This window comes from Capricornis sumatraensis, chromosome 18, assembly GCF_032405125.1.
Source record: "Capricornis sumatraensis isolate serow.1 chromosome 18, serow.2, whole genome shotgun sequence".
Taxonomy (NCBI): domain Eukaryota; kingdom Metazoa; phylum Chordata; class Mammalia; order Artiodactyla; family Bovidae; genus Capricornis; species Capricornis sumatraensis.
The window spans coordinates 16,933,039-16,959,746 of record NC_091086.1 but is presented as its reverse complement, the minus strand read 5'-3'; the positions used below and the strand labels follow the sequence as shown (position 1 = coordinate 16,959,746).

The window sequence follows — 26,708 nt, the reverse complement described above, 5'->3', positions numbered from 1 at the left end:
TCATAGCTGAGTATTGAATTTGTGGCAAATGTACCAGACAAGGCTCCTTTCCCAGGAACTGTTGCTTGAACTGTGGAAAGAAACAGAAATAGCTGCAGTTTGCTGATCAGGACCAGCGTTCAGTCTGTTGGGGACTTCCCTGGTGGTCTAGTTGTTAAGAATTCACCTTGCAATACAGGGACACAGGTTCAATCCCTGGTCTGGAAACTAAGATCTTCCATGGTGAGGAGCAACTAAGCCTGCTAGCTGCAACTACTGAAGCCTACATGCTCTGGAGTGGGCAGGCTGCAGTTACTGAGCCTACATACCACAACTTGGAGAGTCTGTGCACCAAATGGAAGATCCTGCATGCTGCAACTAAGACCCAACAGAGCCAAATAAATAAAATTTTAAAAAATATTTATAAACAACAAAGTCTACTGAAAATCTGCTAGGTTTTAACAACAGTTCAATCAAGTACATGAAATATGAATATTTGAGCACAGTTAACTCACTGTACTCATTTCATCAACACTAATTTTCATCTATGTCATCTTTCAAATCAAACATTAGAACATTCCTACTTTTAAAAAATATGCTTCTTTATTTGGCTGTACTGGGTCTTCATTGTGGCATGAGGGATCTCAGCTGTGGCATGTGAACTCTTTAATTGCTGTGTGGGGGATCTAGTTCCCTGACCAGGGATCGAACCTGGGCCCCCTGAACTGGGGGCATGGAGGATTAGCCACTAGACCACCAGGGAAGTCCCAGAACATTCATATTTTTAACTGCTCTTCAGAGTTATAAAAGATGCAAGCAATACGGTGTATAACTATTTTAAGGCTGTGGAAAAACAGACGTTTTCAAGTTGCACTCGTGGCAATACACATGAAAATAATTGTGAAAAGTCAATCAATAGTATCAAAAGTTATTAAAATTTTTTTAATTAAAAGTTTATACTTTTTGACCCAATAATGGTACTTCCGGATATCTTACAAAACTAATCTACAAGAAGTTTTATATATAAAAAGTTATCTAATTACCAGACAAAAAACTTGCTAATGTTTAACATTTAGCGAATGATGAACTTACTCTGAACCAGACACTATTCCCAATTCTAGAGATCCAAGGGTTACAAGACAGACAAGGTCCCTGCTCCCATGGAGCTTACATTCTACTGGAGGGAGACAGTTAAACAGGTAATGAAAATCATACCAGAAACGGTAACTGCCGCACAGAGAACCCAAGTGGGGTGATACAACAGAGAGGAAGGGTGGATCTCTTCCAGCTTAAATATTTCTAGGCAAGATGGAATTTCAGTTGAGATTTGAATTAACACGTCAGACAAATAAAATATAGGGTAACAGCTTTCCAAACTAAAGAATGATGAGTACAAAGGTGCAGAAGAAGGTATAAACCTGGACGTGAGCAAGAGAAGAGGCCAGGGCTGCAGGAGTGCAGTGAGTAAGAAGAGCATGGAATAAACTGTGGGTAAAGAACCTGACAAGATATGCTGCATCATCTTTGCAAACCACGAGGCTTTTGGAGTTTAACCTGTGACTGGAAGCCGTCAGAGGGTCTTAAAGAGAAAGACGCGATATGCTTTACATTTTAAAATATCACTCTAGCTGCTGTATGCAGAACGGATTTGGCAGAATGGGACATGAGATTTCATAAGCAAAAAGAATACTTGGGATCTGGTGCAGTTAGGTGAGAGATGTTGTCTTATCCAGAATATATAAAGAACTATTACAACTCATCAACCAAAAAGACAGGTAAAGGATTTGAACAGACAGTTCTCCAAAAAGATATATATATAAATGGCCAATAAGCACATGAAAAGATGCTTAACGTCATCAGTCAATAGGGAAATACAAATAAAAACCATAATAAACTATCACTTCACACCCACTAGAATGGCTATGATCCAACAAGGAGACAACAATACACGTTGGTGAGGATGTGGAGAAACAGGACCCCCTCACACACTGCTTGAAGTTACACAGGATGATGCAGTCACTTAGAAAACAGCACAATGGTTCCACTAGAGCGGCCTTCTGAGCCAGCAATTCCATTCCTATGTATATATCCAAGAAAACGGAAAACCACCATGTCCATACAAAATTTGTACACAAGTGTAGAGAACAGAATTATTCATTGTAGCCAAAAGGAGGAGATAACCCAAATGTCCATCAACCGATGAATGGGTAAACACAATGTGGTACCATCCATACAATGGAATATCATTCAGCAGTGAAATGAAGTATTAATACATGCTAAAACACAGAGGAACATTAAGAAACATAGGTTAAGTGGAAGAAGCCAGGGACAAAGAGCCATATATTGTATGATTTCATTTATATGAAATGTTCAGAATAAGCAAATGCTTAGAAAGCAGATTAGCAGTTGCCAGGAGATGGGTGCAGAGGATATTACTAGTGACTATTACTGGGTATGGCTTTTTTAAAATGCAAGATAAAAATATTCTGGAATTAGGTAATGAGTGGTCGTACCTTTTGAATACAAATTAAAAACCAATTAACTGTACTTTTTAAAAGAGTGAATTACGGGACTTCCCTGGTAGTCTAGTGGTTGCCTCTGTACTCCCAGAGCAGGGTGTCTGGGTTCAATCCCTGGTCAGGGAACTAGATCCCACATGCCACAACCAAGATCGGAGATCCTGAGGGCCACAACTAAGACCCTGTGTAGCCAAAGCAGTGCATAAATACTTTAAATGATGAATAAAACAGTGATTATGTCTCTGTTAAAAGAGACGATAGTATCCTCAATGGGGGTAACAGCAGGGGAGTGAAAGCAAAGTGCACTGATTCAAGATCTGTATGGAAATAAGTCAACAGAAGTTTCTTACAAATTGGTTGAAGAAACTGAAGCAAAGTGAGGAATCAATTAATGCAAATGCCATGCCTGTGGCTTGAGAAAGTGGCGCTGCTAGTGCACCAACATCACTGCTTTCTGAGCTGTCAGAGGCTGTGGGGACAGCGGTGTATGACGTGGCTCTCGTCACCTGGTTCTGGTGAGATGTGTTTGAGGTGCAGCTAACAGCCAGCCAGGTGGTGGGGGAAAACAGCCAGCTGGATAAACCAGTCTGATGTTCAGAACTAGACATCTGAGGATTTAATAGGACAAACATGGCATTTTAAGGCCTGGGGTAGATGAGGTCACCTGGTGAGTTTATAGTTCGAGAAGGGGGCTATACGTTGAGCATGAGGGATCTCACACAGATACTGGGTGGAGGAGGAAAGCTGTCTACGGAGCCTAGAAGGAGCAGCTGAGAAGGAAGACTTAGGACTAGCAGACTACAGCATGTTATTGGAGGCTGGAGAGAGAAAAGTGTAGTCAAACAGATTACAATGTTGCTGAGAGGTAAGAGAGATAAAGCAGAGAACTGACCACGGAGTCAGCAGTCTGGGGGTAAAAATCTGAATACAGTGGGGAAGACAGAAGTCTACCGATAGGCCTGAAGAAAGAATGGAAGGCAAGGAAGCAGAGAAGACAACTAGACGTAACTTTTCAAAGAAGTCTGTCTATAAAGTGGAGAAAGAAACGATGTGACAACTAACTAGGGAAGTTAGAAAGAATATAGTTGAAGTAAGCGGTCACTCAGTTTAGCGAAACTGGTCACCAAAGGACTGACGAATAAGAAAAGCAAAGCTTGCTATTTTTCTGTGTGTGGCAGCGCTTCGTTGCATGCAGAATCTTAGTTTGCCAACCAGGGATCAAACCTTTGCTTCCTGCAGCTTTAAATAGCTACACTGTTCAAACAAACTGAAGATTTTGTGGCAACCGTGTTGTCAGATAGTAGTTAGCATTTTTTAGCAATAATGTACTTTAAAATTAAGGTTTGTACACTGTTTTTAAGACATCATACTATTATATACATTCTAGAATACAGTATAATGTAAACATATTTTTTATATGTACTAGGAAACCAAAAGAATCGTATGCCTTGCTTCACTGAGGTATGCCTATAGTTTTTAACTCTAAGGATCTACCTAACATGAGAAACCACTTTTTAGTTACAAGCAAAACAAAGTCACAAAACCACAAAGTGACTGTCAGGGAAGATGCTGAGTGATCACTTACCATGTAATAACCAGTATGATAACCACTCATGTACCAAGAGATTAACATACTTCCCAAAGCATCAGCATCATCCAGAGAATCTGGACATATGGGAGGTGGTGGGGGAATCATCTGGAAACAGAAAGATATACTTTAAAGTCAGTAGACAAAAATACAAAGTATGGAAATCTATTTTATGTACAGAATGCTGAATGTTAGTTGTATCTTTCCTGACATCCCATGTCATCTCTTGGTTAAATTTTTTTTTTTTTTAATCTGGGATTTGAAGAAAGCTAACCAGTAATGAATAACAAAAAAAGACCAATAAAATTAAACTGAACAAGAACCAAAAGACAACAGGTCCCATAAAATATTTAAACATTTTGCTTCCATTATGAATCTATAGGTAAAAAAAATAAGGACAGATACTTCTATGATATTCCTCAAAGAACACCCAGATAGCATTTCAAGTGAAGGTTCTGGCTAGAACATTTACACTGCCCCCACACCAACACTGTTTGCCAAAATAACTGCCTTTGTATTTCACCTATTATTGATATTTAAAAGTCTACCATTAGATATCCACAGCCTACATGCCTTGAAAGGTAAAACACTGATCCCTAAGCATGGTGTCATTAAATCCTTCTAGATAGGAGCTACTTCCCTTAGAATGAGATACTTCTGCCAGGAAGGAAGCATGCACAACAGGGCTCAGAGCTGGGTCGCTAAGAGGACTGAGTCTGGGCATTAAACAGAAAAACCTGAAGGTTTAGCCTGAACTTTTACCCAGCAGAACCTGGCCACAAGGATGGTATGCAATGACATTTCCAAACTACCTGTGTTCTGGCTAAATCCCAAACTCTGTATGAAAGTACAGTTTAATCTGAATTCTTTTGCACTTACTGGTGGTCCAGCAGGAAATGGAGGCAGCCAGCAGGACAGGAAATGCGGTGGGGGTGGGGGTGGGGGTGGCGGCGGCGGGCCACTGAAGTTTAGACCTGCCTATAAAGAGTATTTCAAAGGAAGATTGATTTACCAGTTTTAAAATGTAAAAAGCGAAAAAAACCCAAAAAAACAAAGAAAAAACCCAATGTCAAAAGATTCAAAATAGCTGCCCAGAATAACATCTATATTATTCATATCAAAAAGGTTAGATAGAATTTCACATACCAAATGCTGACATCATACAGATTCTTTTTTTTGGCAGGGGGAAGGGAAGGAGGGCCACGCTGTACGGCACGTAGAATCTCAGTTCCCTGACGAGAGATCTAACCCTCACCCTCTGCACTGGAAACACAGAGTCTTAATTGCTGGACCGACAGGGAAGCCCCTAGACTCACAAATTTAGATTTTTCTCACTTCCTTTCTATGTAGACAGTCAGGAAGTAAAAGCAGAGTAAGGAAAATTTTTCATTATCTAGTAAACAAGAGATCAAATATTTCAGCAAGATGTTTCAATCATATAAGACTATATCTCCCACAATTTCATAAACTAAACTGTATAATCTATTGGATGTCTTTTCAGTTACATATGCTAACTTAAGAATATGTATTATAAAAATACATATTATAAACTATAAACCTCTTTCTTAACAAGGAAATCAGCCCCCTGAGACCAACAAAGCATTATGTATATAAACTAATAGAGGTCTGATCATTCTGAAAAATGTAATATAATACAAATCTCAATAAGGAGCTCTCAACAGGAAAGCCTAAGAAGAAGTTTTAATGTCATGCTTGATTAAAGCAAAATGTTTAGTATTATTATTGCTTGAAGAAATCAATGTTTTAACAAGACAACTGGATAGGGATTTGGATTCCATGACAAAGGTAAAAACCTTTTTTATTTGTTACTGATAACCAAAAAACCCATAAGTAAAAACAGTATTTACATTTTACTCTACAAAACAATCTGGGAGCTTCTTTGGATTTCACCTGTACCAGATATAAATATTGGGTTCTCTTCCAATTTTTATATACCTTATACAAGTGTCATAGGGAACTATAGCACAACATCCAGCTGATGATAAAATATTTTCAAACTTGTTTGCTAAATTATTACTCTAACACCTAATACTCAATAAAAATTGTTGGGAAAGGCATTACTATCTTATTTCCTTTTCAGAGAATTCCTGGTATCTATTTACAACATCTGTAGAAAGCTACAAAAGTTTCATGAGGGAAAGCTCTGGTGGTCTAGGTGGCCCGGGTTCAACCCCTGATCAGGGAACTGAGACCCTGTGAGCTGCCTACCACAGCCAAAAAAAAAAAAAAACCCAACCCTAACAGTTTAATGAGAAAAGCTACAATTCACTTAATGCAGGGGCTGACGGTTCCAATACTGTGAACCACGTCCTGGAAAACCTTTTCTGGATAGAAGTTTACCTTTCCTGGTCCCAGGCCTGATCCTGGCATATGGGGTGGTGGAGGCAGAAAAGAGTTCCACGGAGCAGCTCTCGACCTGGTATTATTTGGTTTATTTAGAGGAGACCTGGAGGAGTTCTCACTTTCATCTGTTGAAATTTGACTTTCATTTTCATTCTTTTAAGAGAAAGAAATATACGTATTTTCATTATAAAGGCATCACTGAGAAAAAAATTAAAGCTTCAGTGGATCAAACTGACAATCAGTTATACTGTTTAGTTTCTCATCTAGTCTCTGCTTCTAAGAACTCTAATTTTTTTTATCCTTACCTCCTGAGCATTTTGCTCCATATTAGCTACTTCAGAGGTTGGGGAAAGTAGATCGGACAGATTTTGCTCCTCTCTATTTCCATATCCAGTGTAAACCACAACACAGGTTTCTCTCTTAAAATCAACTGAAGCGATAGTAGCTGGGTAAATGCACCCATCTTCTGACCAAATGGCACAACATTTGTCACCAACTTTCCACTGTAAAAGAAACCAAAGACACACAAACACATTTCTTAAAAAAAAAGTAAACTGTAATCCTGTTTGAGTGGGGTGGAGTTGGGGGGAGGGGGCAGTCTCCAGCTGACTGTTCTGGGAGACAGAATGTTACAAAGAAAAAGATTTGGGGCCCAAAACACAGAAATTTGAATTCTAATAGAAATACCACATAATTCCATCATTTATATAATCATGGACAAGTTTCTTAATCACTCTGAGCTGTGTTTTCCTCATCTGTTAAGTGGTTGTAGTATAATCTGCCTCACACATGTGCTGTGAAGAACAGAGAGGATGGGAAGCATGTCAAGTGTCCAGTATCCTGGCCCAGCACATAACAAGTTCCCATCACACATCAGCTCTCTTCCCTCTTGGTAAAGTGAAAGTGAAGTTGCTCAGCTGTGTCCGACTCTTTGCAACCCCGTGGACTGTAGCCCACAAGCCTCCTCCATCCATGGGATTTTCCAGGCAAGAGTACTAGAGTGGGTTGCCATTTCCAGGGATCGAACCCAGGTCTCTCGCATTGCAGGCAGATGTTTTAACCTCTGAGCCACCAAGGAAGAGTTTAGCTCCCCCTTGGTAAAGAGAACACTAAAGCTACTAGTGAGACACCAAAATAATTACCTTCTAGGTTGACTGTTTAAGTAGAAGTGACTCTACCCAGAATATTTAGTCCCTGGGTATTAACAGTTTCAGGATTTTGAAGGAAAAGGAGGACACCTCTCTCAGTCTGAGAAAAGTTGAACACTGCCAATTCAGTGTAAGCCCTCAAGTACCCCTCCCATGAAGCACCGCCTTCCTCCCTGCTATCCCAACATACAGTAGACACTGTCCTGAATTTAGCATGTGTCATTTCCTCCTAATTCTTTATGGTTTTATTAACATGCATGTTCCTGAACAACAGAAAGTTGAGGTGCTTCAGAAATTTTATGATTACACGTCAATGGAAAACACTGTACTAATCATTTAATTAAAGATATTTTATACTATTTAATAAGGACAGTAACAAGAAATGCTTAGAAGTTAAATCTTGAGGTTTTAAAATAACCTGCTTTGAAGGACTTGAGGTGTTCTTTCTTTGGCTTTTATTCTTAGCAGATTTTCTTTTAGGTGTGCCTTTTGGTTTTTCTGAGGCTTCGGAAATGTCACCGTTCTTCAGAGCGTGCTATGAAAATGTGAACAGAAGTGTATGTGTTACAGAGTGATATATTATTAAAAAGTCACAATGTAATTCATCCACTATAAACTGGTCTCCAGGCCCTACCGCCTCAAAGAGGCTCTTTGTCACCATCCCATAGGCTACAGAAACTGCTCTTGAAGATATCATATAATGATCACCGGCTCTAAGGACCCTTTCAAGCAAGTCTCCTCACTCTCAGCCTTTCCATAATATTATACTCTGTCAATCATTTTTCTTCTTGCTAGCCATAGCATTTTTGATGACATAGCAATGCAGAGCCCTAATGCTTTCATTACTTCTCTCATCAAGTTTTAAACCTGGGCATTCCCAATAAGAACTGCCATCTTTACCTGCTTACGATCATCTATTCCTATTACTTCAATTATGCTTACTATGCTAACAAACTTCCAAAACTATTATCTAGTTCTGGCTTTTCTCCTTAGTTCAATATTTCTGACCACCAACTTCATAGCTTCACATTTACCCCACCACTAAAAGGAAACTGCCTCTTGCCCACATCAGTTCTTTTCTCAGTCTGCTTCCCCCTTCAGTATCACCCACCCACCCCACATTCAGCCCTATTTTGATCTGCATTTCACAGCACTCTCCTGGTAACTCTGACTGGTGTATCTCTAGTCTAAATGTATGCTGGAAAGCACGTTATTGCTCAATTTAGAGTTCAGCATCAAGGATGACATGCAGATCTCATCTTTCCTTCATGCTACAGGAGAGACTAGGAAAGGAAGTAGAGTCTACACTTGGTGCTCTGTAGGAGTGTATGCTCTGTGCCCGGACTACTGATGGGCCAGGCATGATGCTCAATGAGACTAAAGACCTCTGACAGCAGAGAAAATGATCATGTTGGGCAACTGTGTAAAAGTCTTGTTTGGGTTGCAAAAAAACAGGCTTCACCCTGCAAATGAACTGTGTCTTCCTTGACATTCATCACCATCAGGAACACTTGATACCTCATAGGATTTGGGGAGAATTAAATTAATGTATGTAAAGCACATGGAACAGTGCCAGGAACACTATAAACACCCTGCAAATATTCATTACTGCACTACGGCTATTTATCATCAATATTATTTCAATCAGGGCTTGTTAAATATTTTAAAAGTATAATTCAGACTGTCCTTTCACTAATCTGAAATAGACCTCAATAGTCTGATATAGTGTAAACATATTCAAAATAATGTTTGAAAACTACTTAAACTGCCTCTGTTAAAGAGATGACATATAGTCAGGTTACCAACTTCTGAAGGAAGGTAATTAATTTATCTGTTATCTTTTAATCTTCAAAATTAGAACTGAATAATATGTACTGTAACACTTTGGTGTATGTTATCAATTTCTTCCCAAATGAATATACATGAGGAAGTAAGGAAAAGCATAAATAAACATTTCATACCTTAAATGAAGCCACAGCTTTATCATATGCTTTTATCAATGCTGTATCATCCCAAACATCAGAATCATCACTCTGGGAAAGGTAAAGAATAAAAATAATTCACATTTGGTTGTGTTTCATCAAAAATGTGTGTGAGGAACAAGAGTTAGTCCAGACATAATGTTACACTAAAAGAGGTATTTTATAACCTAATTAAATCACAAGAAGCCCATTTGGTTAGAGATTATGTGGCATTACCCCCAAAGCTAGACACAAGTAAATGTTCCAGGAGTGCCATGATGTAAATACCCTACAACGTGATTCTTATCCACCAAGCGGAAGTGGGTCTGTTCAGGGGTAACACAAGTTTCAGTCTTTTCCAAGAGCAGATGAAGGGGTTCAGTTTGGCAGAAAGGCAAAACATCCGGTCATCAGCTCAGCTGTATCCAGACTCTGGGAAGGCTATTCTAACCACTGACTCTGTGGTCCAAAGAATATTTTTTCCTCTTGACCTTACAATGCGTCTAGATTGTTCAAAAAAAGAATTCTCAAAATGTTTAAAGATATAAACCATTAAAAGTGATTTATCAATTAATTTTAAAAGGCAGTGATATTAAGTAATCAAGAAAATACCTAAAATAATTAAGCTATTTCTTTTTATTTAGTCCAATCCAAAAAGAAATATTTTTGAGCACGCACCATGTATGAAGCACTCTTCACTGAGAGGTACATGAAATCATGTTCTCAGGAGAGATGGTCTAATCAGGGATGTAACACATACTGTCACACAAAACAAAAGAATGATATAAAACAAATACAATAAAATATTAAAATGTGAAGTCAAACAATAAGCGTTTTAATCCAAAAGTGGGAAGGAAAGGCTGAGAAGGAATTTTGCCATAAACTCCACTCCTGGTGCGGCGACCCATGATCAGGAGGAAACTCAAAAACCTGCATCTTCTTCCTGAGGAGGAAAAGGTCTGAACCCCAAATTAGGTATCCCAAGTTTTTAGACCAGTAACTGAGAGATGAGTCACCAAAATATCTAACTTAAAAAACAAAGGGGGACGTCCCTGGTGGTATGGTGGATAAGAATCCACCTGCCAATACAGGGGACATGGGTTCAATCCCTGCCCTGGGAAGACCCGACATGCTGTAGGGCAACTAAGCCCGTGTGCCACAACTACTGAGCTTGCGCTCCAAAGCCCGGGAAGCACAACTATAGAGACCTGTGCGCCCGGCGTCCGCGCTCCACGAGAGAGGCCACTGCAACGGGAAGTCCGTGCCCCTCAACTAGAGCTCCTGTTCTCTGCAACTAGAGAGTCCTCGTGCAGCAACGGAGACCCAAATAAATTTTAATTTATTAAAAAGTAATTAAAAATAAAATGGGTTACTATTAAAAAACAACAATAATAAAACAAGGGGTCTTTTGTCTACAAGTCACACAAAGGAACAGAACTGAGGACTGGCTCTGAAAGGGTTCCCATGCTTGGAACCTGTCCTCCCCCATAATACCGGCGCGGAGGCAGCTGGCTGAGAGGTGCCCAGACTTTCTGTAAGAGGCTCATGTGCTTATCTTAAAGTGGTGGTCTGTAGGATACACATGCATCGTGTCCCACTCTGTGCAACCCTCTGGACTGTGGCCTGCCTGGCTCTTCTGCCCATGGGATTCTTCAGGCAGGAATTCTGGAGTGGATTGCCATGCCCTCCTCCAGGGGATCTTCCTGACCCAGGGATGGAACCCAAGACTCTTCTTCTGCTCTGGCAGGCAGGTTCTTTACCGAGAGCCCCACCTGGAAAGCCCAGGCATTTAATTTATCATCCATCAGGTGACCGGCTAGGACACTGAGACCAGAGGCGAGGAGCACCGTCTTTGCGCTGCCTGCCTCACTCCAGCCTACAAGGGCCAGCTTTGCCCTCTGCCGCTCTCCACAGCACCAGTTACCTCCCACAGGGGACGTGTGCACGTCTGATGTCCTAGTAATTCACGTCTCGTGTACTGGTTTTTACAGCTGCAGCCCAGGGTGGGCACAGGTTCTTGGGTCCCACAGGACCAACAGTCAAAGAAATGGTCCTTGGCAGGCGACTGCCCCCAGGGGACTGCACCAATAACAGACTGAAACACACTTCAGTCTTTCTGTGTAACAGGCCCATTTGCTTGTCCAGAAAATTAGGCTTGAGAAGGCTTCTAGTTTGGTGCATATCAGGGATCTATGGAGATGCTCAGAGGCTGCCGGATGCAACATTTTCACCCTCTCTCTCTGTCTGGCTCAAGCTCACTGCACTCTCTGAATGAAGCTTAATGTAACATGTGACATCAAAGGCACAATGTGGAGGGGAATAAAAATGCAGAGCTCTAGAATGAATTAAAATTTACCTCATTATCAACTTAAAATAGATGATTGTAAATATAAGTTACTATATGTAAGACTCATTGTAACCACAAAGCAAAAATCAAAAATCTATAAGAAATACTCAAAAGATAAAGACAAAAACATCTAAGCATACAATTAGATAAAATGATCAAACCACAAAGGGAGATGAAATAAGGAAACAGAAGAACTATGAGACATCCCGAAGAAGTTTAACAAAATGGCAGTAAGTAACCTACGTAACAACAATTACTTAAAATGTAAATGAACTGAATTCTCCAATCAAAAGACAATCTGGTTGAATGGATTAAAAAAAAACCAAAAAACCTATATGCTGCCTACAGGCGACTCACTTCAGTGTTTACATTATTTTAGGTATCACTTATAATAAAGTATGCACGAATGTATATGTCCAAAGACATACAGAAGGCCAACAGGTAAACGGAAAGATGCTCAACATCACCAATCATTCAGCTCAGTCGTGTCCGATTCTTTGCGACCCCATGAATTGCAGCATGCCAGTCCTCCCTGTCCATCACCAACTCCCAGAGTTCACCCAGACGCATGTCCATAGTGTCAGTGATACCATCCAGCCATCTCATCCTCTGTCTTCCCCTTTTCCTTCTGCCCCCAATCCCTCCCAGCATCAGAGTCTTTTCTAATGAGTCAACTCTTCGCATCAGGTGGCCAAAATACTGGAGTTTCAGCTTTAGCATCAGTCCTTCCAAAGAACACTCAGGACTGTTCTCCTTTAGAATGGACTGGATGGATCTCCTTGCAGTCCAAGGGACTCTTAAGAATCTTTTCCAACACCACAGTTCAAAAGTATCAATTCTTCAGCACTCAGCTTTCTTCACAGTCCAACTCTCATATCCATACATGACCACTGGAAAAAACCATAGTCTTGACTAGATGGACCTTTGTTGGCAAAGTAATGTCTCTGCTTTTTAATATGCTATCTAGGTTGGTCATAACTTTCCTTCCAAGGAGTAAGCGTCTTTTAATTTCATGGCTGCAGTCACCATCTGTAGTGATTTTGGAGCTCAAAAAAATGAAGCCTGCCACTGTTTCCACTGTTTCCCCATCTATTTCCCATGAAGTGATGGGACCAGATGCTATGATCTTAGTTTTCTGAATGTTCAGCTTTAAGCCAACCTTTTCACTCTCCTCTTTCATCAGAGGCTTTTCAGTTCCTCTTCACTTTCTGCCGTAAGGGTGGTGTCATCTGCATATCTGAGGTTATTGATATTTCTCCTGGCAATCTCGATTCCAGCTTGTGTTTCTTCCAGCCCAGAGTTTCCCATGATGTACTCTGCATATAAGTTAAATAAGCAGGATGACAATATACAGCCTTGACTACTCCTTTTCCTATTTGGAACCAGTCTATTGGTCCATGTCCAGTTCTAACTGTTGCTTTGTGACTTGCATACAGATTTCTCAAGAGGCAGGTCAGGTGGTCTGGTATTCCCATCTCTTGAAGAATTTTCCACAGTTTATTGTGATCCACACAGTCAAAGGCTTTGGCATAGTCAATAACGCAGAAATAGATGTTTTTTTGGAACTTTCTTGCTTTTTTGATGATCCAGCGGATGTCGGCAACTTGATCTCTGGTTCCTCTGCCTTTTCTAAAACCAGTCTGAACATCATTAGGTAAGTGCAAATCAAAACCACAGTGATACATCACCTCACACCTGCTAGAATGGCTATTATCAGAAAGGCAATAACGGGTGGGAAGGAGGCTTAAAAGGAGGGGTATATGTATACTTGTGGCTGATTCACTTTGTTGTACAGCAGAAACCAACACAACATTGTAAAGTAATTATTCTCCGATTAAAAATAAATTTGAAAAAATAAAATAAAATATATACACATAAAAAAAAAAGATAACAAGTGTTGATGAGGATGGAGACATAAGGGACAAGAGTCCACTGCTAGCTGGAATGTAAACCGGCACAGCCACTTTGGAAAACAGTATGAAGGTTCCTCAAAAAACAGAACTACCACATGATCCAGCAGATTCCACTAATGGAATTTATCCACAGAAAACAAAAACGCTAACTTGAAAGGATATATGCACTCCCACATCCACTGCATTATTATTTACAAAAGACAAGAGATGGAAATAACCTAAGTGTCCAACACTGGGAGAATGGAAAATGTATACAGGTTTTGCCCATGACCTGAAAAACCTGGAAGTAGAATACTCCTATGAAATCTTTTATAAATGGAGATAGAATAGAGCAAAGAATCAAGGATGTTAGGATATAACTCGCTTATGGATTAAAAAAAAAAAAAGTCAGGATATGGCACAGAGGCTCCCAGGCACAGTTCAAAGCTACGCCGGCTTGATGCTGAGTGTAGCTCCTGGGGAGGAGCCTGGTGGAGCCACTCTCACTGCCTGGGTGGCATGTGGCCTCTATCATGCCTTGCTGCAAAACAAAACACTCAGTGTTATTTTTACTTTTCATTTTTTTTTTTTCATAAAAGTGGAAATCCTCTCTGGATTTCTTTCAGTTAATGAAAACATGTATTAACGTAGGTCTTTTATGAAAGCAAAGTGGCAGAAAGTCAACTTAAAAAAGCAGGGGATACCTGTTCATATACAATAGAATATTATTCAGCCATAAGAAAGAATGAAATCTTGTCATTTGGAGACTACATGAATGGTCCTTGAGGGCATTACACTAACTGAAATGAGAAAGACAGATACAAACCATGTGATCTTACTTTTACGTGGAATTTAGAAACAAAACCAAAACAACAAACAACAAAAAGCCCAACTTCATAGACTCAAAGAACAGACTGGCAGTTTCCAGGGACAGGGGTGGAGGCGTTGGGGTAGGGATTGAAAAGAGCACTGCTGCTAAGTCGCTTGAGTCATGTCCGACTCTGTGCGACCCCATAGACGGCAGCCCACCAGGCTCCCCCGTCCCTGGGATTCTCCAGGCAAGAACACTGGAGTGGGTTGCTATTTCCTTCTCCAATGCATGAAAGTGAAGAGTGAAAGGGAAGTAGCTCAGTCGTGTCCAACTCTTCATGACCCCACGGATCGCAACCTACCAGGCCCCTCCATCCATGGGATTTTCCAGGCAAAGAGTACTGGACTGGGGTGCCATTGCCTTTGGGAGTCAAAGTGTACCAACTTCGAGTTATAAAGTAAGTCAGTCATGGGGGTGTAATGTGCAGCATGGTGACTATAGTTAATAACATTGAACTACATATTTCAAAATACAAAGACTTAAAAATCTCAACACCAGAAAAAAAACAATTGTAACCATGTATGGTGACAGATATAACAAAAGATATACCCATCTGAATGCAGAGTTCCAAAGAACAGCAAGGAGATAAGAAAGCCTTCCCCAGTGACTAATGCAAAGAAATAGAGGAAAACAATAGAATGGGAAAGACTACAGATCTTTCAAGAAAATTAGAGATACCGAAGGAAAATTGCATGCAAAGATGGGCACAATAAAGGATAGAAATGGTATGGACCTAACAGAAGCAGAAGATATTAAGAAGAGGTGGCAAGAATACACAGAAGAACTATCCAAAAAAGATCTTCATGATCCAGATAATCACGATGATGTGATCACTCACCTAGAGCCAGACATCCTGGAATGTGAAGTCAAGTGGGCCTTAGAAAGCATCACTACAAACAAAGCTAGTGGAGGAGATGGAATTACAGTTGAGCTATTTCAAATCCTAAAAGATGATGTTGTCAAAGTGCTGCACTCAATATGCCAGCACATTTGGAAAACTCAGCATTGGCCACAGGACTGGAAAAGGTCAGTTTTCATTTCAATCCCAAAGAAGTATTAGTCGCTCAGTCGTATGTGACTTTTTGCGACCCCCATGGACTGTAGCCCGCCAGGCTCCTCTGTCCATGGGATTCTCTAGGCAAAAATACTGGAGTGGGTTGCCATTTCTTCCTCCAGGGGACCTTCCCATCTGTACATAAAGGAGACTTCATTAATGTGCATTAGAGGATACCCCAGGTTAACCTGTTTTAGAAAACTGTTTCTTGAGTCTTTAAATTCTATACCAATTCTATACCTCTGGTAGGCTGATTGTTTGTTTCTTTATTTAGGTTTTAAGGTGTATGATCTGGGGCTATTTGTTTCCATCAACCTGATTGTGAATCCCAAAGAAAGGCAATGTCAAAGAATGTTCAAACTACCGCACAATTGCACTCACCTCACATGCTAGCAAAGTAATGCTCAAAATTCTCCAAGCCAGGTTTTGACAGTACATGAACCACGAACTTCCAGATGTTCATGCTGGATTTAGAAAAGGCAGGGAAACCAGAGATCAAATTGCCAACATCTTTTGGATCATCAAAAAAGCAAGAGAGTTCCAGAAAAACATCCATTTCTGCTTTATTGACTACGCCAAAGCCTTTCACTGTGTGGATCACAACAAACTGTGGAAAATTCTTAAAGAGACGGGAATATCAGATCACCTGACCTGCCTCCTGAGAAATCTGTATGCAGATCAAGAAGCAACAGTGTTAGAACTGGACATGAAACAACAGACTGGTTCCAAATAAGCAAACGAGTATATCAAGGCTGTATATTATCACCCTGCTTATTTAACTTATATGCAGAGTATATCATGTGAAATGCCCGAGTGGATAAAGCACAAGCTGGAATCAAGATTGCTGGGAGAAATATCAATAACCTCAGATACAGAGATGACACCACCCTTATGGCAGAAAGCAAAGAACTAAAAAGCCTCTTGATGAAAGTGAAAGGAGAGTGGAAAAAGTTGGCTTAAAACTCAAAATTCAGAAAACTAAGATCGAAACATCCAGTCATCTCATTTCATGACAAATAGATGCGGAAACAGTGGAAACAGTGACATACTTTATATTCTGGGGCTCCAAAATCACTGCAGATGGTGAGTGCAGCCATAAAATTAAAAGGGGCTTGCTCCTTGGAAGAAAAGCTAGGACCAACCTAGACAGCATATTAAAAAGCAGAGACATTACTTTGCCAACAAAGGTCCATCTAGTCAGAGCTATGGCTTTTCCAGTTGTCATGTATGGATGTGACAGTTGGTCTATAAAGAAAGCTGAGTGCTGAAGAATTGATACTTTTGAACTGTGGTGTTGGAGAAGACTCTTGAAAGTCCCTTGGACTGCAAGGAGATCCAACCCATCAATCCTAAAGGATATCAGTCCTGAATATTCACTGGAAGGACTGATGCTAAAGCTAAAACTCCAATACTGTGGCCACCTGATGCAAAGAGCTAACTCACTGGAAAAGATCCTGAAGCTGGGAAAGACTGAAGGTGGGAGAAGGAGGGGACGACAGAGGATGCGATAGTTGGATGGCATCACTGACTCAATGGACATGAGTTTGAGTAAGCTCTGGGAGTTAGTGATGGAGAGGGAGGGCTGGCGTGCTGCAGTCCACGGGGTCGCAAAGAATCAAACATGACTGAGCAACTGAACTGAACTGATGGTAACAGATATTAACTAGATTTATTGTGATCATTCTGAAATATGTATACATTTGAAATCATTACGCTGTACAACTAAAATTAATATAATGTTGTATGTCAATTACACCTCAATTAAAAAGAGGAAAGTAACATATGGTGGATGATCATGGGGGAAACAGGCTAGGAAATAAAAACTAAAAGGATTTAGAGAGATAGAAAAGAAACTACCAACCACTCTAAGGACAACCATGAGCCAAGAAAAGCATGGAAGCAAAAATAAACACACTGCCCGTGTGATTCCACTCATATGAGGGAGCTAAGAAGTTAAAGTCATAGAAACAGAAAGCTGAATGGCAGTTACCTCAGGCTTTAAAAGAAGAGGAGGAAATAAATGTTTAATGGGTAGAGTTTCAAGTTTGCAAGATTTACAAGTTTTGGAGATGTACTGTACTACAATGTGAATATATTTAACACTACTGTAAATGTACAGGCTTCTCAGGTGGCACAGAGGTAAAGAATATTCCTGCCAATGTGGGAGACGCAAGAGACACAGGTTCCATCCCCAGGTTGGGAAGACCCCCTGGAGTAGGAAATGGCAACCCTCTCCAGTATTGCCTGGAAAACTCCATGGACAGAGGAGCCTGGCAGGCTACAGTCCATGGGGTCGCAGAGTCGGACACAATTGAGTGATTGAACACACACAAACACACAGAAGTGTATGCTTAAAAGTAGTTGAGATGATAATAGTCTTTTTTTAAACCACAATTAAAAATTCTTGTGGCTCAGCAGGTAAAGAATCCGCCTGGGTTTAATCTCTGGGTTGGGAAGATCCCCTGGAGAAGGGAAAGGCTACCCACTTCAGCATTCTGGCCTGGAGAATTCCATGGACTGTATAGTCCATGGGTTGCAAAGAGTCAGACACAACTGACTGACTTTTGCTTTCACTTCACTTTCAAAAATAAACACTTTGACAGGTCAGTGAGGCATCAAGTTCAACTAGAATAATTTCCATGCTATAGAGTAGTTGAAGGTAAGTTTGAATACACGATGTTGGTAAAGGGAAGACAAGTTACAAAACACCATCCATCAGTATGTTGGATTTTATACAGTATTAGTCAACTCATGAGTTCCAAAGAGGCTGGATATAAAACTCATTCAGTTGTAAAATGAATGTTTCTTTTTCTTGTTAATATTCACTATTCAGAGAGAAATAGGTTCTCATATAAAACTATTAATCTTGCTCTACGGTAAAAAGTACTTAAAAATCATTAAGTCGGGCTTTTCCGGTGGCCTCAGTGGTAAAGAACCCGGCTGCCAATGCAGGAGACATGGGTTTGACCCCTGATTAGGGAAGACTGCACATTCCTCAAGCGCAACTAGGCCTGTGTGTCGCAACTGTTGAGCCTGTGTTCCGGAGCCGCGGAGCCATGACTACTGAGCCCGTGTTCTGGAGTCTGGGGGAGCTGCAACTACTAAAGCCCTCGTGCCTTGGAGCCTGCATTCTGCAACAAGCCACTTGCATTCCGCAACAAGCCACTGCAATGAGAAGCCCTCACACAGCAAGTAGAGTAGCCCCCACTCTCTGCAACTAGAGAAAGCTAGAGCAGCAAGAAGACGCAGCGCAGCCAAATAGAAATAAATATACACTTTTTAAAATCATTAAATCATTTTGTAGATAAGGAAAGTAACCACAAACAAGTAATTGACTTGTCTGAGTTTATGCTGCCCTTGGAATGGGAGATGTTCCTTAAAGCAGAAGATATGTCAATTCTGCCAATGCAAAAGGTACTACTTATAAAAGAAAGTCACACTCTATCTTTAGAAGCGGGCACTCTTAAAAGACACAAATACACAGCAGTCCAAACTCATCACATTTCAACTGTTACAAGAAATTTCAAAATGAACAACCAAGATATCCATACAAAGCTATTATAAGACGAAATATTTTAGGTGATAAAAATTCTCAACTAACAATCACAGAAGAAAATGCAATAGCCATCTGAAATTAAATTGTCAAACAAGCATTTTCAGTATGGGAAAAAACTGAAAATCAAAATTTCTAAAAACTCAGATGAGAAAAGAAGGCAATTGGGAGTCAAATCAGAAGTTGAACACCCACTCCAATATTCTTGCCTGGGAAATCCCATAGACAGAGAAGTCTAGCGGGCTATAGTCCATGGGGTCACAAACAGTTAGACACAACTTAGTGACTAAACAACAACAAAGATATCTATTTACACATTTATCCTTATATATAAATTTCTAAGACCTATGTATATATATATTTCCACAATCCCTTTTTTTTAAATTTTACAATTTAAAAAATCTGAGAGCAAACATGTTTTCTTATGGTCCATTTGGTTACCAAACCTGAGATGACCTGAATTTATTTGCTGGTGAAATAAAGATTGTTTATCACCCCCCCCCCAAAAAAAAGTTAAAATCAAGAAAGAAACAGTAACACTGACTACAAGATACCCAAAGAAGAAGATAGTTGACTGAACATCTAACGGGTACCAAGGAATAGATGAAAAGAAAGGAAAGAAGAAAGAAAGGAAAATAAAGTGGCAACTGGCAAAAAATATTTAGCATATGAGTAAATGGGGTTCCTGAAGAATAAAAGCTAAACAATTTAATAAACAGTAGTTAGGACTCCTGCTCTTACTGCTAAGGGCCTGGGTTCATTCCCTGGTCAGTGAACTAAGATCCCACAAGTCTCGGAGGGGAGCCAAAAAAAAAAAAAAAAAAAGAATTATAACATATCTATTCCATGACCCAGGCATTCCCCATAGAGAAATAAAAGCATATGCTCATACAAAGTCTCCTACACTAATATTTATGGTGTTTCTATTTTTAATAGTCGCAACTGAAAGCAACCCAAATGTTCATGAACAAGCCAATGAATAAACTGTAGCATATTTATGCAACAGGATTCTACAGCAATGAAAAGGAATGAATAACTGATACATAAATGGATGAAACGCAAAATATGCTGAATAAAAGGAGCCACATTAAAAGATTCCGTGTTTGTAAAATTCTAGGAAATGCAGACTAAACAAGGGTGACAGAAAGTGGATCAGCAATTGTCTGGGAACGGGACATGAGGAGGGATGAAAGGGAGGAATTACAAAGGGGTAGAAGGAGATTCAGATCGTCCCACACTGGGAGCACATGGAGAAGCTGAGACAATATGAAGAGAACAGACGGCTTGTCTGTCCCTAGCTGCTCAGTCACCAGCTACTGCAACTCTGACAACTGTGTGCATGCAAACACAGGAAAGGTCTGGAGGAGAACCACCCACTAAGACCTTCACAGGCTCCTGCCCCACAGAAATTTCGAGAAAAAATAAAATGATTATTGTTCCAAGCCACCAAGTTTCGGGTGACTTGTTACCCAGCAACAGCAAAGAGAACAGACCATCAGGACTGCCTTTCATTTGTTCCTCAGTCATCAACAGTAGCCCACCTCTGTCCCTACAGGCATTTCAAAATGAAATGTCTTCTTCACCTCTCTCAAATCAGTGTGCCAGAGGTGGGGAAGGAATCTTCCTTGTTCCTCACCTCCACTTCCAGATGATTCTTCCACCCTAAAACTCCCAGGTTTGAAAATTCTATCACCAAACTCTACTGTCCACTATCCCTTCTCACGGCCATCACCTACAGCCTCCTGGGTCACCCTGCTTCATTCCCTGAGGTTTATATTCCAGTACTCTCTCCAACACTACTCCTGTCATAAGTTCTGGTTATTTAAAAACCCATGTACATGATCCTTCCAATACCCTATCCTTGTTAGTTCTTTAAGTGCTTCGCTACCAATGACCTTTTAGAGTGCCCAGTCTCAGCTACCCACTTCTATGGTCTTTAATATAACCATTAACTACAACCTCTCTATAAACTCAACTAAGAATCCTACTCTCCAGCTACCACCTGCCAGGCTCTACAACTTAATCCTAGTAGGTTGATGATGACAGTCATCTCACCTCCCTGGGCCTGGTGAAACCGTGACCTTCCCACTTGTTAAACTGTCTCTCAACATCCTAATGTCCTCTCTTTCTTAGCCAGCTTAAATTCCACCATCAGTCAAGAAGGTAACTCTCTGTACTGGCCTCCTCACTTCATGCTAAGTTAAAACCATAACCACTATTCATTGACTTTGCCCTCGCACAGCTGGATTTGAATTTAGCTAATGAAAAACACGATCACGCTATCTAGTCTCCTTTAAACTCATAACCACTAGGCCTTGAATGTTGCCTAGCAACAATTCCACTACATTTAATCCAACACTCTCCCACTCTCCTAGAGGCTCACTTCCTACCTTCTCTCTTCCCTATCCTCCAACACCTGACCCCTGGTCCCTCCTCACTACTGATGACTTGCTTCTTTTACTGAGAATAGCAACAATCAAAACAGAATTTTCATAATCTCCTAATCTCCTGCCACTGTATCTGCCCATCCACACAAATCTGTACCCATATAACTGAACATCCATTCCCTCCTACCTACTCTAGAACATTGCTGCCGCAATCCTCTTCTTTCTTCTGCAAAATCAATTATCCAGCCCACAAACATGTTGAAACATTGTTCCCGTCTTCAAAATAAAAAACCAATTAAGAATCCTCTTAATCTCACTCCCTCTCCATCTGATTTCTCTATCTTCCAGTACCCACAATAAAACTTGAAATATTTGCTTATATGTGTTGCCTTGAATTTTTCCTCTCCAATTCTTGAACTCGCTCCAATCACATTTCACTCAAGAATGAGTTCTAAACTACCACAACATTGTTAATCGGCTATACCCCAAAACAAAAGTTAAAAAAAATTTTTTTTAAAGAATGAGTTCTAATCTTACCCCCTTATAAACCTGCTCTACCGGTAGTCTTCCCCATCTTAGTTAAAGGCAACTTAATCTTTTCAGTTCTTCAGAACAATCTTGGAGTTATCCTTCACTTTCCTCTCTCAAGCCTCTATTATTGTATCCACGTGCACAACCTGTTGCCTCCGATTTCAAAATATATCCAGAATCCAAGTGATTTTGCTCTTCACGGCTAACAATTGGATCATTTCAATAAACTCCTAACTAGTTTCCCTGCTCGGAGAAGGCGATGGCACCCCACTCCAGTACTCTTGCCTGGAAAATCCCATGGACGGAGGAGCCTGGTGGGCTGCGGTCCATGGGGTCGCGAAGAGTCGGAAACGACTGAGCGACTTCCCTTTCACTCTTCACTTTCATGCATTGGAGAAGGAAATGGCAACCCACTCCAGTGTTCTTGCCTGGAGAATCCCAGGGACGGGGGAACCTTGTGGGCTGCCGTCTATGGGGTCACACAGAGTAGGACACGACTGAAGTGACTTAGCAGCAGTTTCCCTGCTTCGCCCTGGCCTGTCCTCACACACCTCCCACCCTCTCTCAGAGCTAGGGGGTGGACAGCCAACGGACCAGTCAAGTAGCGGCAGCGCTCAAAGTCACTACGGAGCCCTAACTGGGCGAAGAAGGAGCGTGAGGCTGAGGCTCCCAGGTGGGGAAAGACGTAGAAACATGCGGATCACGGCCGCGCAGTGAGCGGACCGGCCCGGGAAGGAGTGCGGGGGTTGGTCGCGACAGCGGGGCCTCAACCTCACCTCGCCAGTGCCGCGCCGGAACAGTACCGAGTCCTCCGGCTCCGGGAAGCCGCCGCCACTGCCGCCGCCGCCGCCGCCCATCGCCATGGCTAGCCCGCTGCCGGGTGCGCGGCGTGGGCTCCGTCCCTCGGCGAGTGACAACTTCCGCCGCCCGGCCTCTGGGACCGGAAGAGCATGGCGGCCTCGGGGCTGCCGGCTGGCGTCAGGGGTTCTCCGCTTGCTCTCTGCCCGCGGGCGCCACCTGCCTCTGTCGGCCTCCGACGGCGCGTTGGTGTGCCCTCTCTGTATCCTTTAAGTTCTTTGATTTCACTCTTCCATATGCTCGTAGAGTGTTTCGACCCGTTTTTTGTTTTAAACAATAAGTCCTCTTAGAAAAATGGTGTTCGTTGCAGGTCACTTAGAAAATATGGGTAAGCAAGAAGTAAAAATCAGTCCATTGTTAACCTATAATTATATAGCTGCCATTTTTTTAAGTGCTTTTAAGACATTCATGTACTTGTGCTAAGTTGCTTCAGTCGTGTCCGACTCTGTGTCATCCTATGGACTGTAGTCCACCAGGCTCCTCTGTCCATGGGATTCTCCAGACAAAGATACTGCAGAGGGTTGCCATTTCCTCCTTCAGGAGATCGTCCCCATCCAGGGATTGAGTCTGCATCTCTTGCAGTGTTCTACATTGGCAAGGATGGAAGGATGTGTGCGTCCTCAGTCATGTCCGGCTCTTTCCGACCCTATGGACTGTAGCCCGCCAGACTCCTCTGTCCGTGGGGATTCTCCAGGCAAGATACTGGAGTGGGTTGCCACGCCCTCCTCCAAGGGATCTTCACAAGCCAGGGATCGAACCCACATCTCTTGCGTTTCCTCCATTAGCAGGCAGGTTCTTTACCACTAGCGCCATCTGGGAAGCCCCTATATGTACTTATGTTCACAACAATCTTTTGAGTTAGGGGCTGTTAATACCATTTAATGGAGAAGGAAATGGCAGCCCACTCCAGTATTCTTGCCTGGAGAATCCCATGAACAGAGGAGCCTGGCAGGCTACAGTCCATGGGGTCGCACCGAGTCGGACTTAGCATGGCAAGGCATTCCCATTTAAAGATGGGGAAACTGAGGCACAGAGCATTTACACAGCTGTCTGGAATCCAGCATTCCTTTAACACGGCCCCGCCATAGCATTTGGTTTAATATTCTCCCAAATCTTCTTGTGAGTTTTTGAACTTAAAAACATGAATTGTGTCGTTTTTTTTAATCTGTGTGTTTACATGGGTCAAGCAGGTTTTTAGTTCTTTGTAGAAGCTTACCCTATACTTTTCCAGTATTCCTTATTGAGCATTTAGACTTGCTAAATGGCTTCCATGTTCCTATTGTAATTGAATTTTTTAAAAAAGTCAGGGAAATTTGAGGGCTCCCTTCGGCTTCTGTAGATACCAGAAATAGATGTATTTTTTAAACGCTCACTTAGATTTCTTCAGTCATAATTCTCACAATGACAATATGATGCAGAAGTTTAAACACTTTGGAACCAGGTTTCTTTTTAAATTTTTTTAGACAGACTTTACATTTTATAATACTCATCTTTTAAAAAAAATTGTTGGTTTTTGCCTGTGCTGGGTCTTCCTTGCGGCATGGTCTTTCTCTAGTTGTGGCAAGGGAGCCTATTCATTATTTAAGGCGTACAATTTAGCGGGTTTTAGTGTAGTCACAAGACTGTGCATTTCCACCACTAAATTGCAAAATGTCTTAATTAGTCCCCGGAAGAAACCTTGTATCCAGTAAAGTCTCTCCACATTCTCTCCTTTTTCCAGTCCCTCACAACCACTAACCTACTGTCTAGATTTGCTTGCTCTGGATATTTCATGTAAATGGGATCATATGTGATCTTTTGTGCCTTTCTTCACTTGGCATGTTTTCAAGGAGGAATTAGCTTTAATTAGTATTTAATGGCAAGTTTGTTTGTTGAAAAAGTATTTCTACTTACCAGAAAGTAGAGAAGTAAATTTCCCCTTACTTGGTTCCTCAATAAAAATGAACTACGGCAATGTTTGTTATCAGAGAAAACATGTTCTTTTTTTTCTTGATGGTGACATCCAGATTTGAATCACTATATGGATTTTACAAAGTTATTGCACATGATAGACAAAGCACTCAAAGCATAGGGTAGTGGATTTTCAAAGGAAACCATTTCATCAGATTTGAAGGCACTTATGTAAACATTAAATTTAACATCACAGTCATGGAGGGTCCTGGGTCTGAGTACCTTGCCTGACACCTGGCAGGGGCCCCATACACATGGCTGAATGTGTAATCCCCCTTACTGCAGGAACAGCTCCATTCTCCAAGGCCCTAGGACCTTCCTACAGGCTAGTCCTGGTTGTTCTGCCCTGTACACACAGCACGCTATTTTCATATTCTGTTTTTCCTGCTAGCAGCCCCTGTGAGCAAGTGTCTTCATGCTTTATGTCTGTTCTCATTAGGCCAGTTCAGAGTAAGTGATGCCTAAAAAAGTGTTTGGGAAATCAATGAATTGTGGGAGAGTGTTTGATAAATCAATGAATTGTGGGAACCCACCCAGCTCTGACACTTCTGTCGGTAGGCTAGTCTACTAGAGGAACATTATTCACAGATGTATAAATTGCACTTGCATGAGAAAGAATTTCATTAAGTAGACCTCCAGATGTTCAAGCTGGATTTAGAAAAGGAAGAGGAACCAGAGATCAAATCGCCAACATGGCATTGGATCCTTGAAAAAGCAAGAGAGTTCCAGAAAAATATCTGCTTTATTGACTATGCCAAAGCCTTTGACTCTGTCGATCAATACAAACTGTGGAAAATTCTTCAAGAATCGGAATACCAGACCACCTTATTGGCCCCCTGAGAAATCTGTATGCAGATCAAGAAGCAACACTTGGAAACAGACATGGAACAATGGATTGGTTGCAAATTGGGAAAGGAGTACGTCAAGGCTGTATATTGTCACCCTGCTTATTTAACTATATGCAGAGTACGTCATGTGTAATTCCAGGCTGGATGAAGCACAAGCTGGAATCAAGATTGCCAAGAGAAATATCAATAACCTCAGATATGCAGATTATACCACCCTTATGGCAGAAACTCCAGTACTTTGGCCACCTCATGAGAAGAGTTGACTCATTGGAAAAGACTCTGATGCTGGGAGGGATTGGGGGCAGGAGGAAAAGGGGACGACAGAGGATGAGATGGCTGGATGGCATCACGGACTCAATGGACATGAGTTTGAGTGAACTCCGGGAAATGGTGATGGACAGGGAGGCCTGGCATACTGCGATTCATGGGGTCACCAAGAGTTGGACATGACTGAGCGACTGAACTGAACTGAACTGAACTAAATGGCAGAAAGCAAAGAGGAACTGAAGAGGGACTGCTAAGTCACTTCAGTCATGACCAACTCTGTGCGACCCCACAGACGGCAGCCCACCAGGCTCCACTGTCCCTGGGACTCTCCAGGCAAGAACACTGGAGTGGGTTGCCATTTCCTTCTCCAATGCATGAAAGTGAAAAGTGAAAGTGAAGTCATTCAGTCGTGTCTGACTCTTCGTGACCCATGGACTGCAGCGTACTATGCTCCTCCATCCATGGGATTTTCCAGGCAAGAGTACTGGAGTGGGGTGCCATTGCCTTCTCCGGAAGAGGGACTGTTGGACCATTTCTTAGCATCTGATCCAGTTGGTGAGGAAAGTGACAGCATTCCAAAGAAGGCTGTTG

General features: G+C 41.4%; 1 protein-coding gene across 1 annotated transcript in view; it reads right to left on the bottom strand.

Moving 5' to 3' along the window:
- The window catches only part of LOC138094566 (survival motor neuron protein), a 28,032-nt gene extending 4,945 nt beyond the window's left edge, over positions 1–23,087 (bottom strand). Inside the window, exons 1-7 of the mRNA XM_068990652.1 lie at positions 22,971–23,087; positions 9,560–9,631; positions 8,017–8,133; positions 6,756–6,953; positions 6,448–6,603; positions 4,966–5,064; positions 4,084–4,194 (exon numbers count right to left, since the gene is read on the bottom strand). Coding sequence (XP_068846753.1) covers positions 4,084–4,194; positions 4,966–5,064; positions 6,448–6,603; positions 6,756–6,953; positions 8,017–8,133; positions 9,560–9,631; positions 22,971–23,057 — 840 coding nt within the window. The 5' untranslated portion in view covers positions 23,058–23,087. The remainder of the gene's footprint in view (positions 1–4,083; positions 4,195–4,965; positions 5,065–6,447; positions 6,604–6,755; positions 6,954–8,016; positions 8,134–9,559; positions 9,632–22,970) is intronic.
- Between the last annotated feature and the right edge of the window lie 3,621 nt (positions 23,088–26,708).